Source organism: Crinia signifera, chromosome 9 (genome assembly GCF_055691185.1).
Source record: "Crinia signifera chromosome 9, ASM5569118v1, whole genome shotgun sequence".
In the NCBI taxonomy this organism is placed as follows: Eukaryota; Metazoa; Chordata; class Amphibia; order Anura; family Myobatrachidae; genus Crinia; species Crinia signifera.
Window position 1 is genome coordinate 17735373 of NC_139225.1, and position 14440 is coordinate 17749812.

General features: G+C 50.0%; 1 protein-coding gene across 5 annotated transcripts in view; it reads right to left on the reverse strand.

The window, feature by feature from the left end:
• Nucleotides 1–13247, reverse strand: part of LOC146037228 (leucine-rich repeat neuronal protein 1-like) — a 30530-nt gene extending 17283 nt beyond the window's left edge. Inside the window, exons 1-2 of one of the 5 annotated variants that reach the window (XM_083161236.1) lie at nucleotides 13230–13247; nucleotides 11858–11997 (exon numbers count right to left, since the gene is read on the reverse strand). In XM_083161236.1, the coding sequence (XP_083017362.1) occupies nucleotides 11858–11979 (122 nt within the window). In that variant the 5' untranslated portion in view covers nucleotides 11980–11997; nucleotides 13230–13247. The other 4 variants (XM_083161234.1, XM_083161233.1, XM_083161235.1 and 1 more) reach the window with 4 other exon arrangements.
• Nucleotides 13248–14440: the final 1193 nt, after the last annotated feature.

Genomic DNA, 14440 nt, shown 5'->3' on the forward strand with positions numbered 1-14440 from the left:
AAAAACTCACATCGACTTTCTCCATGTTGACATATTGTGTCAACCTTTTGCTTCCATTGACCTTGTGAGTGTGAGCCTTTTGGTAAAAACAAAAGGTCTTGTTGACTCCTCTCCAAATGTAACGTTTATGGTTGTGGCCTGACTGTATGGATGCAGATTAGTAACCTAGATACAAGGGGTCTGATTCTGAGTGGGATCTCTAGGAGCCCATATATCTGTGCTATCAATCCTCCGCTCCCCAGCCCCACTGGCACCGCCATTCTGTCGTCTGAATGTGCAGAACGGTGGCCATCGATGATCAGCAATCCATCGGTGACATTAAGCATGTTAAAAAATAGTCCAGATTCCGCAATCGCCATTGGGATCTGGAAATCTGTATTTTTAAGCAGGTTTAATATTCCGGATCCCCCCGGCGAGACCATCAGGGGATCAGGTTTCTCAGTCATGAGGATGCCACTACAAAGGACTTCCCCCGGATGTGTCCAAGTGTGTAAGGACTGATGGGATCCGGTCGACAGTCACTAGGTCAACCCCTATTGGTCGGTTAGGTCAACACCTACAAAACGGTCGCCATGCCCTCGGTTGTCAATGACAAAACATCAACACAAGTTTTTAAAACCACTGTTGCTGCTCCTTCGTGTTGGCAACGACCTGTTGGGTGCGGTGTCGGGCTGTCACATCGGTGCAATTCTCCGCACAGGAAAACTAACCCAAATTGAAATAGAAAACAATTGTCCCAGGTGGCTTCAATGCACAGAAATAGGTATCGTCAGAAGAGATCTGTAGATTTGCGCAGATTGGATCTCATTGAGATATTTTATTGTTTTGTGTCTATGTGTGAATACAAATGTTAAAAGGACTACACAGTGCAAAAATATTTGTATGGTACGTGCATCAGTGTGTGTGTGTGTGTGTGCGCGCGTTGGGGGGGGGGGGTGTAGGTTGGTGGGTCTGTGACTGATGAACCATTATATCTGTGATCTAATTTGAAGACAAGGAAAAGATCCTGGATAAAATTGGGGCACTCCATACAGATAATTGCAGACGAGCAATGTACCATTTATTAATGTCATGTATAACCTGATGGTCCCTCAGAATCTAAGCTCTGACGAGCAGGGCCCTCCACCCTCCTGGGCTTTTTCTTGACTTACTTAAAACCATCTTCGCTGGCACCAAATCCTGTGGTTCTCTGCTACCCTGATACGTATTACGGGATGCAGTTGGAATCCCGGCGGTCAGAATCTCAATGACGAAATCCCAACCGCTGAAATCTCAGCACTTTGTCCCTCTATGGGTGTCCATGACACCCACAGAGGGAGAATAAATTAGTGTGTCGAACGTAGTGAGACACTGGGCCCGCTGCGATCCACGCCCCCCTTGTCGGAATTTTGGCGGTCGGGATTTCGTACCAATTCCCGTATGTCAGTGCCCTCTGCTGATGCAGCTGTGGGTATATGCCCTGTCCTCTATTGTATACTGCTGTAAGTCACTGGTTTACTTAATCATTTATATACTCTGTAATTGGGCGCTGAGGATCCCTTTTTGCACCTAATAGATACTAATGGTCACAAGTTTGTTTTTCAAGTTCAGATGATTTGAACTGCATGTGAGTACTACACTAGGTGGCGCCATTTCTCGTCCCTTCCTAGCACAGATTTTTTTTTTTTCTATTGCAAAGAAAATTTTATTGGATTTTCAAGGGAAAAAGAATCAAACAGAAGACGATATGCGACAGATATGCGTATAGTAAACAGAAGAGCAGAAAATTGCATATAGGTAAATACACAAGGCTCAACGTTCTGTGTAAGAAATGAGTATGAATGAAACTTATACAATCTGACACATAAAAGTCTAGATATAAATACAAATATCTTGTGGTTTGTCAAACAGGGAAGAGTGGGCAATGCAGGGGGGAGGGGAAAAGTAGGAGGAGCTGCGGCCCCCTAATTATTAATGGGATACGGTCATTTGGTCTACAGTATGTTGGTCGACAGATCATTAGGTCGGCACAAGCATTAAGTCGACAGTCAAAAGGTCGACATGGGGTTTTTCAATTTTTTTGACATGTGCCGACCAGTGGTATTTCATGCCCTACCATCCACTAGGGCATGGTGGGAGAATACAATAGTGTGCCGAGCGGAGCGAGGCACCCTACCCATGTCGACTGTGTCGACAGTCGGCCTTTTGACTGTCGACCTAATGCTTGTGTCGACCTAATGTCCAGTCGACCTTTGCTCATGTTGACCTAATGCTTGTCGGCCAACATACTGCAGACCAAAGGATCCCAACCCTTATTAATAATGTAGTCCTAAAATAAAGGAATAAAGGTTAGGAATCATAATGGCCAAAGCTGAACCATATGGCCTTATGGTAGCAGAGGCTAGTTCTGATTGGTATTTGGATGCTAGAAAATCTAGGGCTAGGTGGAGTGGTGAACACAGAGTGTGTGAATTTCGTTGGCATCTCCAGAGATCAAAATCTTTAATGATCGCGCAGTATCTGGATCTAGTGCAGGGTCTTAAGGACGCATTAATTAGTGCCCTTGTGGGTGATGCTAGAGCGAGGTCGGTTAGCAACCCAGTAATATTGCCATCCACATGCACTGGGGAAGGGTCTCTAGTATGTCCGGAGTTCCCTGGAAGCATTCCCTGGACAGTCCGAGAGGAATCTTGGGACCTATCCGTAATTGGTTGACTAGGGGAAACCACACTCTGGAAGGCCAAACAGGGTATACTAATACTATTTGGGGTACCCGGTCTTCCCTGATCTTCTGAAGGACTTTCAGGATGAGGGTTGGGGGGAGGAAAGGCGTATGGGTGAGGAAGGTCCGTCCAAGGGAAGGACATTGCATCCATTCTCCACACTCCTTCAGTCCATATTCTGGATACGAAGCGTAGAGTTTGGGCACTTGTGGGACTGGGGAAGAGATCTATTTCTAGATCTCCGAAGGACTCTCTTATTTTTTTGGAAGAGTTGGCTTTTTAGTGGCACAGAATTTTTTTCGCGAGATAGCGAGTAGGGACGTGCAGTCAGGGGAGGCAGTGCCTCCCCTGTCATTAATGGTTAAAATAATAAAAAAAAATACAAAGAAAATACATATTCTGTGTCATAAGTATATGCTTTATATTATTCTTAGCAGTTTTACTACAGAACATAATTTTGTTATATTTTTTTCAGAGGCACCAAGAGGGGTGCCTCCCGCTGACCATGTTAAAGGACCAGAAGCAGGGGGCAGGCAGGGTGCAAGGCCAAGTTGTATGCTTGAAAATAACAAAACAAAAAAGAAAAGCGGCACCTATAAAATTGCCTCAGTGACAGGGTCATGCTGTCTGCCTATATGACAGCACTGAGGCAGATGTGATTGGCAGGCCCGGTGACAGAGGTGTCTAATGGGACGATCTAAGGGTCCCATTGGCTTAGTCGTTTAGCACAGCCCCCCCCCCCCCCACCCAATCCCTGGTCTGCGCCATACTTAGGTACCGGCTGCCCAAAAACAGACCTCAGCTCCACACTGCTCAGCCAGGGACGGATACAGCAGGGGGTGGGCTGCAGCAGCAGGACAGAGACGGGGGGCAGAGCTAATGGCAACAGATGTTGGAGAGCTCGCCCCTATCCTGCCGGAGCCCTCTCCTGCCCGCACTAAAGCTGCTGCCATTGTGGGGGCTGCTGCTGCTGAGCCGGCCTCTGGTCATCCTCCGGAGCCCGAACCAGGTGGACTACATCCCGCAGCCGAGCACCCTGATGGAGTGCGCCCTGGTCTCTTCCCTGCTGCCCACGTGGGGTGTGCTGGCTCTTCTCCCTGCCTAATCTACATGCTGCTGCTGGAGCCATGGAATGCATGGAGTCTGGTAAGCTTTAATATTAAATACCTTGTATGTTGATCTTCCACCTTGTGTCCTGAGCCACAGTGTCCCCCTACCACCCTGCATCCTCCGCCACCTTGCATCCCCCCCTCCATTTCCCTCCCACCCTGCATCCTCCGCCACCCTGCATCCCCCCTCCCACCCTGCATCCTCCGCCACCCTGCATCCCCCCTCCCACCCTGCATCCTCCGCCACCCTGCATCCCCCCTCCCACCCTACATCCTCTGCCACCCTGTGTCTCCCTCCCTGCTCTGCACCACTACTTAAGTGGTACAGAGCAGGGAGGGACACAAGCCCTGGCTAGGTGCCTCACCAGCCACTGATCTCACCGCACGTCACTGATAGCGAGTCTGCTAGCTCGTTTAGCTGGCCTGGGATGTAGGATGCCACCAGGATGATATCCCTCTGGGTTGCCCATTCCCAAATCTCTAGGGCTTCCCTGCAGAGGGAAATGCCTCCCATTCTGTTTATGTACCACACCGCTGTCGTGTTGTCTAGGCACAGCTGTATGCAAGCGTTCTTTACGCGTTTGGGAACTCGGGCTCTCAAAGCTAGTTTCGCTGCCCATAATTCCAAGCGGTTTATAAACATCTGGGCTTCTTCGGCCAACCAGACTCCCCGGACTGCTTTCTCTTGTGAGAAGCGCCCCCATCCTGTTAGGGATGCATCTGTAGTTATTGTCAGACGGTGGGGGGGGGGGGGGGGGGGGATCTATAAGAGGAGGAGGGATAGGAAGAGTGTTCTACTGGGACAGTTCTGTCTTTGCCCTCCTGTGCATGAATTAAAGACCTGAGGAGTCTGCACATAAGGGGGACATGACAAAAGCCTGGGGACATGGCGATCATCTTCCCAATGATTGTTGATATATCCAGTAGGGTTAGTCTTCGTTTGTTTATTGTGTTGCGAATGTAGGTCTGTGTATCTAACCATTTTTCTGGAGGGACCACCAGGGAGAAAGAAGGGAATCCAGATTGAACACCAGAAATGTTAACAGTTTGGTAGGGTTGAGGATGGACTTCTGGGTGTTTTCAGTGAAGCCCAAGGTGGATAGTAGAGAGATAGCTATGTCTCTGTGTTTTAGTATGGTATTGATGTCCTGGTGCATCAGTAATATGTCATCTAGATAGATGATGCACTGGATGCTCTGCAGACGCAGGTGGGATATAACTGCCTTCATGACCCGTGTAAATGTGTAGGGTGCACATGAGAGGCCAAATACCATGACAGTCCACTGATATATACTGTCTTTCCGGGTGAATCTGAGGAACCGCCTGTGGTTGGGGTGAACCGTGGAAAGCCTCTTTCAGGTCTAATTTTATGCAGAAGCAGCCTCTCATGAGAACGTATGGAATGTCTGGTATGCCTTCTATACAAAATCATTTGGATTTTAGGAATCTGTTTAGACCTTTAACGTTCAGTACTGGTCTTAGAGAGCCATCTTGGTTTGATATAGGGAACAAGTGACTTATCCAGCCCGAAAGTGCTGGGTTTGCTGGTTTTATTTTCCCCTGAATTCAGGGCTAATGCGAGGACCTCGACTGGTTGAGGACTGCAATTCCTTGAACAAGGAAAGCAACGGAACTGGTGTGGGCACCAAAATAGGGGAAGGTTCAGCCCAAGCCGAATTGTTTTCAGCAACCATTTGTCTGAGGAAATGTTTTCCCATTCTGCATAAGCTTGGCCTAGAGTCTTGTGAGGTGTAACAGCAGGTGGGTGTGTGGGTACGCTTACCGTAATTGCGGCCTCTTTGGGAGTTGTTCCAGTTGTTTGCCTATGATGCTCTGGGGGTATCGCTGGATCTGTTACCGAAGCCTCCAGTCTGGGTTCTTCTTGGGCCATGGAATGCTCAGGACGGACCTGTGGCTCTCGAAGTCCGGCCCACTAGGGTAAAGGGCCTTTTGAAATGTTCATTCCCTTTTTTGAGGTCCGAAAAGGATTTATGGGCCTTATGGCAAATTTTTACCTCTATAAATTGGGGACCGAAAAGGTCGGCATTATCTAGGTTTGGGAATTGTATGGACTTTGGAGCCAAGTCTGCTAGGCCCGCAGTAGTGAGCTATCTGGATCTGCGGGTAATAGTGATGTGATTAAAGGTCTGGCCAATAATCAGCGTTGCTCTGCTAATGGCTTTAAGTACAGCAAGTTTGGATGCTACCAGTGCATCTAGGGAGACGCTAGATTCCTCTTCCCTCTCTGCCTTATCTAGCACATATAAAAGTGGTCCGGCTGCGTCCGCTATTTTATATTGCATCTTTTTTAAAGTGTGTCTATGGGGTCATTTTGTCTCTTTTCGCCCACTATGGACGTTAGCGCTGGGTCGATACCAGGCGCGAATATCGCGGGTACATCTGGTAACACCGTATAAGAGCGTAACACTAGCTCATCTTCTTTAATCAGTGTTGCCCTAAATGCCAGCAGGGCAAAATTCTGTACCTCAGAATTCTGTTTTAGTGCCCAGTAGCTTAGGTGGAGGGGTCTTCCCCGCAAGGGTCACTCTAGCCATTTGTAGGTCACTATATTCGCCACGCTGGGAAGAAGCTGATGTTCTGGTTACTTCCGACTCCACTGAGGGAGGGGGACTATGTTCCCTATGGGAATGGTGTGGCTGTTTAATAGGTGACCCTCTATACTGGGAGCAGGTACCTTCAGGCCGCCTGCTACGGGCAGGGAAATTTTGCCAGCTACGGACAGGAGATGTGCTTGTGCTGAGTACAATTAGGTTGTCTGCTACGGACAATGCCAGGGAAGAGGGGTATATCACCTGAACAGGTCCCCTTGTTATAAAAATTACTTTTGTCTGTCTTTTTTTAACCTTTTCCTGTGAGGAATAGGGCTCCCTGAGGTGACCCTGCCTTTTTCAGAGGAAATTCCTTTACCTCAGAGTCAGATGAGTCGGTCTGTATTACACTCCTGACTGACTTTTTCCTCTTTTTGTGGTAATAATATCCTCAGAAGAGGATGAATCGGTGGGGGACTGAGGTAGTGCCCTTTTGTGGGCTCTCTTTCCCTTAATTCTGTCAGGCATGGAGGACATGTAAAGTGAATCTGTAGCTGCACAGAGACCTCCATGGCCTCCATGTCTGCTGACAGAAAAAAATCTGACCAGCGCTGGGGAGTGCGCTTGGACGTGACACGTGCTGTGCAGGGAGAGGTGAGTGAATTTTTTCACTTTCCTCTCCCTAAGCAAATTCAGGAGGCTTGCGGCCTAACCCATCTGCTGTTGCTAGGTGGCAAGCCTCCCGAAGAACAAAAGACAAAATGAGGGCTCATTAGAACCTGGGTGAAATTCTGAATTCTGAACAAAGGCGTGAGTGAGGAAGGAGAGGGTGAGATAAGGGGCAGTGAACGTAAGCGTCTCCAACAAGCAAACATAGGACCAGCAAGTGGATGTGGGCTGTGGAAAGACTTATTACACCATGGGAGGTCGGAGTGAGACATTGGGACAGAGTTAAATTCTATTTCAACCCATTGTTTCCTCTGTAATGCCGAGCACAGATTTGTATATTGACTGGGTAACGTCAGGTATTGAGTGTGGCTTAGATCCAGGCCCCAAATGCTCCCACTTTTTCCGCATGCTAAAACGTCTGACGGGAACCCATTGGATCCTATATACCCCAACCATGCACATTATGACGCGCCTACCTACGCCCTTTCCCAGCATTCCACAGGATTTCCTCATTTTTAGAATCTGAACTGTTGACATCTAAGAAATTCACCAATTTAGGGCCTTATTCATACTGAAGGAGCTGAGCGATTGTCGGCTGACTGCGCCTGCATCACAATAACGCCTTAGTGTTACCTCGCACAGTGAGGGCTCATTTGCAAAGTTCATGAACGTCAGGGGGTCGTTTGGAGGTGGCGGCAAAAATGTGGATGCCCCTGTTTCTGTGCCACTTGCAATTCCATACAACAATGACTAACCTTTCAGTCATTCAGGGAGTAGATTATCGAAGGAATGGCGCCGTCGGCTGCACATCGGTACACAGTTGCTGGGATCTGCGCTGCCGCCAATGGCGTCTTAACAAAAACAACATTAGCGACCATCTCTTAATCACGCCACCAATCAGATTTTCTGCACAGGAAGATACAGTTGGCGCTTCCCAAAGCGAAGTAATAGAACACTGCAGTTTTCTATGTAAATAACCCTCAGAGCATACAGTTAGCTGCTGAGCTTTAATCCCTGATATACAACAACTAGCAGGAATGTGTCAGACACAGCTCTGTAAACACGTGGGTGACGAAATCGTATTTCTCAGGAACTACAGCGTTGTCCTCTTGGCAATCGGTCAATCCTGACTGTTTATACATTTCACAGTATCTGGTCACACTGCCGACAGTTACCCCATCAGCATTCATAATATCAACACTGCAATGTGTCAACAGCCACCATGTTGACATCCTCAATATTCACAAGGTCCACATGGCAATGATCCATGTTTTTTTTATTTTATTTAATTTTTTGGAACATAAAAAGGGCAGCGCCGGCAGCTGTGCGCGTCTTGATGGAGCAACGATTCAACTGATCAATCGAGCGCCATCTAGTGGCCAGCAGTGTACACAGCACTATCTTTTCATTAGGATGATGGGATAGAGGCATAGGTGGGCATCACTGGATAGAAATAGTGGGGAGATTTCCCTTGAAATAGGAATGGCCATTGAGGATTCAAAACCATCGATGGTTTTATGGCCGATGTCAAATAATTTTGCTATCGATGGGGGAGAACCAGATGGTTTCCCTCCATTGATGGCACAGCAGAACCGATGTTTTTGTTTTTTTCTCCAAGGTGCCGGGACACGGAGCATAGCTCCGGCTGTGACAACTCTGAAGCCCCACCCCCACATTCTGATTGGCCCAGGGGCCGGTCAGTAAAAGAAACTGGATGACCAAATCTCTGTAGATTCACCCTAGTGTACGGGCAACTTTACTCACTGGGTAATGACTGTGGGGTGTTGTGCGTGGGACAATGAGAATTTGGGTTCTCAGTAAAATATAGATCACACGGTCATTGTAGTCCTGCATTATATACTATAGGGGGTAATTCGGATCGCACGGCTGCAAATTCGCCATGGTCAGCGCACAAAAGTGAAATCTTGAGTAATATTGCCGAATTGCTGTATCTTCAGATTATCGCCTTCATCCTTGTCCCACGCGTACATGCATTGCGGTGTCTGGGACCGCCGGCTCCATCATTATAGAACGGCATTATTACCCCACACAAGTCCGGTTCACTAGAGATGAGCAGATTCGGATTTACCCGAAATGGAGTTAATTCAGCTTTAAGAACAGAGTAAACCCGAAGCTGGACCTTTCCAGTGTAAACTCCCATTTTGGCCAGTAGACAGAACCACTGCATGTTATATAATACTATGTGTCATTTACCACGCAGGAATGCCAACAGATCAGTCAGGACACTAAGCCGCCCGGCGGGCGAGTCACCGCCTGAACTTTCCTTGGAAGTTCCTGCATTTAACAACTTAATACAAAAGTAAACAAAAACAAATGGTGACATTGTGACATCCTGCGCTTCCTAGAGACAATATGCAAATAAGCAGCACCCAGGCAAGAGAATACACAACCGGTAGCGCCGCTGGCCATTGGGGAAGATTACCGGGATAGGTCAATTTGATCTCCTCGCGGGATCCAGAATCAGCAGACACATAACATACTGATCAATGGTTATCAATTACATAATTGATGACCATTGATGGTCACATAACCACCATCAATGGCAACCACACCTACAAGCTATAGAACGGACAGTAACTGCCCCAACTCAGCCTGAGATCTAGCACCAGGCCGGACAGTAACTGCAGCGTCCACCTGCCCCCATACAGCCTGGCGGAGCTCCAGCACCAGGCCAGACAGTACCTGCAGCATCCACCTGCCCCCATACAGCCTGGCAGAGTTCCATCACTGGGCCGGACAGTACCGGCAGCGTCCACCTGCCCTCATACAGCCTGGGGGAGCTCCAGCAACGGGCCGGACAGTAACTGCAGCATCCACCTGCCCACATACAGCCTGGCGGAGCTCCAGCACCAAGCCGGACAGTACCTGCAGCATCCACCTGCGCCCATACAGCCTGGCGGAGCTCCAGCACCGGGCCGGACAGTACCTGCAGTGTCAACCTGCCCCCATACAGCCTGGCGGAGCTCCAGCACCAGGCCAGACAGTACCTGCAGCGTCCCACCTGCCCCCATACAGCCTGGCGGAGCTCCAGCACTGGGCCGGACAGTACCTGCAGTGTCCCACCTGCCCCCATACAGCCTGGGAGAGCTCCAGCACCAGGCCAGACAGTAACGGCAGAGTCCTCCTGCCCCACATACAGCCTGGTGAAGCTCTACGACAGTAACTGCAGCTTTCACCTGCCCCCATACAGCCTGGCGGTGCTCCAGCACCAGGCCTGACAGTACCTGCAGCATCCACTTGCGCCCATCCAGCCTGGCAGAGCTCCAGCACTGTGCCGGACAGTGTCCTCCGCCTGATGGCCCCCCTCCACCTGGTGTCACATGAGAACAATACAATCCTTCATAGATGCTTTCCAATACAATAAGGACACAGACATTTTATTAAATACACTGAAAGCAGGGGGAATAAAATGGCTCCAATAACATGATGGTATGATAACAAGACAAATGACTCCACTTCCTAAGAAATGGAGTCCCCGTGGTGCAGAGGGGCTATAATACACTGGGGAGGGAACATAGAACAGTACAGAGGGATCTGCAGACAGAGACTGTTCCTACCAGTCCTGATTTACAGATTCATAAGGTTCTGAGGTAATATACAACCAGCTTCCATCCATAATGATGGCAGCAGCCCATGGAGGGGAGTTGGGAAGCCACAAGGTATATCTGTGGGGCAAACACGTGGGTAAATGAATCCCCTCCCCCCACAACATGGCTGCTTCCGTTGTGTGCAGGCCACAGGTCATCCTGATCAGACCGTTCCATCACCTGGTTGTGAGGTAACATTTCCGTTCAGCCCTTCCACAACGCCATTGCGTCATCACGTGCCCGGCTTTCCCTCAGGCTCTGTGGCGGGTGCCATTTTGTCCTGGTCTTCCACTGCGCTTGAACCGTTGCCTTCCAGGCTGTTGTCCAGCAGCACCTCTATGGCCTCCTCACCCACAACGCGATGAACCTTCTCCCATTTGGCCGCTAAGATTTCTTCAATATTCCTTAAGCACAACACAACATATGTATTGGTAAGACGCGATATCGCGCACACAGCTCATAGTTACCTTCCCTGAAGCGGCCGACAGATGCATTTTCTATGCCGACAGAGGGTGTTCATAGTTTGCCCCTGGTGGTGCTATTGTCTAAGGCAGGCATGTCCAAACTATGGCCCTCCAGCTGTTGTGAAGCTACAAGTCCCATCATGCCTTGCCACAGTTTTGCTATTAGGGAATGCTGCAACTATGGCAAGGCATGCTGGGATGTGTAGTTTCACAACAGCAGGAGGGCCATAGTTTGGACATGCCTGGTCTAAGGGAATGCTAGTGGCTACCATCTCCTATCCAATATACACAATACATCATAGTAATATCAGGCATCTCCCCCAGCACCGACCTCGACTGTAACGCCAGTTTCACACTAGCCAGGTTTGACCAGCACCGAAATCTCCCAGATGGCTTTTTTTCCGTGCTGGGACTGTTAATGAATGAATTAATCTGGACCTTTCACGCGGCCTGGCCACCATGTAGCAGCCGGATCTACTTACTGTACAATCCCGGAACGGCAAAAAGCCATTGGTGAGTATTCCGTGCCGGGGCTCGGCTAGTGTGGGAGGGCTCAGCTGGTGATATCGCTATGCACTGACCCCAATGCTATAGTGGGTACCACCACCTAATACCAGCAGCTACTGGAACTCCACGCATTTGGCTTTTCAGGCGCAATGTATTTTGTGCTCGCCAATAACGCTCCTCTATTGCCGCAATGAGTTCTGTGCATTCAGAAAGCAACAGGAAAATAAGCAGCCCTATGTTTCGGCTTACCGCTTCCCCTCCAGGTCAGAGAACCAGCCCAGGTTATCGGCCATGATGTGATGGTTCCGGCAGCCGGGACACTGGACTATAACCACCCCGTTATGATACGCTACTTTTGAGATCTTCTTCATGGACCTTGTTTTACAAACCTAAAATAAATCAAATAAATCTGTAATTAGGGTTATTATTCAGCTACTTATCCTGATTGTGATGCATAGAGGATTGTGTGGTGCTGCCAGGCTATAGGGCTGTGTGACCAAATCCTAGCTCACACTTCCTCACTTCACATACAGGTGTACAGGAGCAGGTAGTGGTGCACAGGAGCTGACCTGGGGGCACCTACCTTGACAGGGGGGGGGGGGGCACCTACCTTACAGGTGTACAGGAGCTGACAGGGGAGACACCTACCTTACAGGTGTACAGGAGCTGACCAGTAAAGGGGCACCTACCTAACAGGTGTATATGAGCTGGCAGTGGTGGGGACCTACCTTACAGGTGTATATGAGCTGGCAGTTGGGGGGGCACCTACCTTAATGGTGTAGATGAGCTGGTAGTGGGGGGGCATCTACCTTAATGGTGTATATGAGCTGGCAGTGGGGGGGGGCACCTACCTTAAAGGTGTAGATGAGCTGGTAGTGGTGGGGTGGGGACCTACCTTATAGGTGTATATGAGCTGCCAGTGGGGGGGGGGGGCACCTACCTTACAGGTGTATATGAGCTGGAAGGGGGGGTGGGAACACCTACCTTACTGGTGTATTTGAGCTGGTAGTGGGGGGGGGGGGGCATCTACCTTACAGGTGTATATGAGCTGGCAGTGGGGGGGGGGGGGGGCACCTACCTTACAGGTGTATATGAGCTGGTAGTGGGTGGACTGGATGTTGCCCAGAGAGGTCGCGCCCTGTGGTGTTGCCGGGGCGCAGTGGGCTCTGTATATTAAGGTGAGCCGGGGGTATCGGGGCACGCCCAGTAACGGGTGACAGGGCCACCCCACTCTCAGCCCAGCGCGTCCACGGAGACCCCGAAAACCGGCTAGCAACAGCCAACATCTGGCAACCAGCATGTTCCCCGTGCTCCAGCTTACCGGAAGCTTTATACTCCTGGCGGAAGTGGACGGGGAGACTGCGTGCGCGGCCATGTCTGATGTGGGCAAAACAGGAAATGTGATTATCTACACAGCAATGTAATATACTGTCAGACATTGCTGCATATGGGGAGCAGCATACAGAATACAACTCAGTACATACATGCTGTATAGTCAGTAATTAGTTATCCCTTGCCCTCTGGTAGTGTTGGGAGGGTTATGGGATGTAATCTTGAGCTATGGTATTGCATAGCTCCCTGCAGGTGGGACATAATGCTGTGTTCCTGAACTTCCACATACCTCCCAACTGTCCCTCTTTCCGCGAGAATATCCAGGTTTTCAGGGACGTTCCCATTCACATTCAATCGGGACCAATTGTTTGCAACTTCACGTGTGCAGATGTTTTGCGAGTGGGTGAGGGGCAGCTGACCTAGCCACCTGAGAACATTCCAGGGAAGTCCAGGAACATTTTCTCTATCATGTAGAGGGTCAGGTAGGCAAGTACGGGCAGCAGTAATACAGTGGTGGGTTCTGAAAACAGGAACAAAGGGGGTCTCAAATAATAGTAGATCATATACACTGGGCACTGAGAACACAGCTAGATGGGGGAGTTGAAGAGACATGAAGTGATCAGAGGGGCGCAGTCTAACACCACCGATGGTTTTCACCAGGGACGCCCGCAAGGAGGTTTGGACTCCACTGCGTTCGGTGGCAAGGTTGCGGCCCTCTGACCGAGTTCTAGAGGCCGCCATACACTATGCGATTTGGGCCCGATTTGACCCGATTCGGAGGAATCGGGCCGTGAAATCGGGCCAAATCGCATGTGCAGACATCCCATCCGACCCGATGCGCGGTCCTGTGTGCATCGGGTCGGATTCGGGAGGTCGGACTGGCTGCACATAAGATTTGTTAAATCTTATGTGCAGCCAAGGCGGGCAGGGGACGCAGCGTATAGTACGTGCGGTGGAGGGAGCCGAGCGGGGTACTGTAAGCAGGGAGCCGGGCTAGAGAGGCAGTGGGCGCACTATCCTGGGGGGGGGGATGCCGCAAATAGATACTTCCAGGCGGTGAACGCCGCAAGGGGATCAGAGACAGAGGCTGGGTAGCGTAGGGGAAGCCGGGCACATAGAAATGAATGGACAGCCAGTAATTGGCTGAGAGCTCTCTGACTGACAGAGCTCTCAGCCAATCACTGACTGTTAATTCATTTCTATGTCCGCCCGCTGCTGCCCGGCTTCCCCTACGCTACCCGGTCTCTGCTCTCTGGTCCCCTCGCGGAGTTCACCTCCTGGACCAGTGCGCCCACTGCCTCCCCTGCCTGGCTCCCTGCTTGCAGGGGAGTTGTCAGTAGATTAGGTCCGACTTGTCCTTCGGACAAGTCGGCCTAATGTATGGGGGCCTTAACACCTAACTGACCAATCAAAGGAGATGGTCAGTGCTTGTGTACTTGAGACAGTGGTACTTTGGACTTGGACCGGATGAACTGTGAACTGCTGATGGTTTGTATGTAT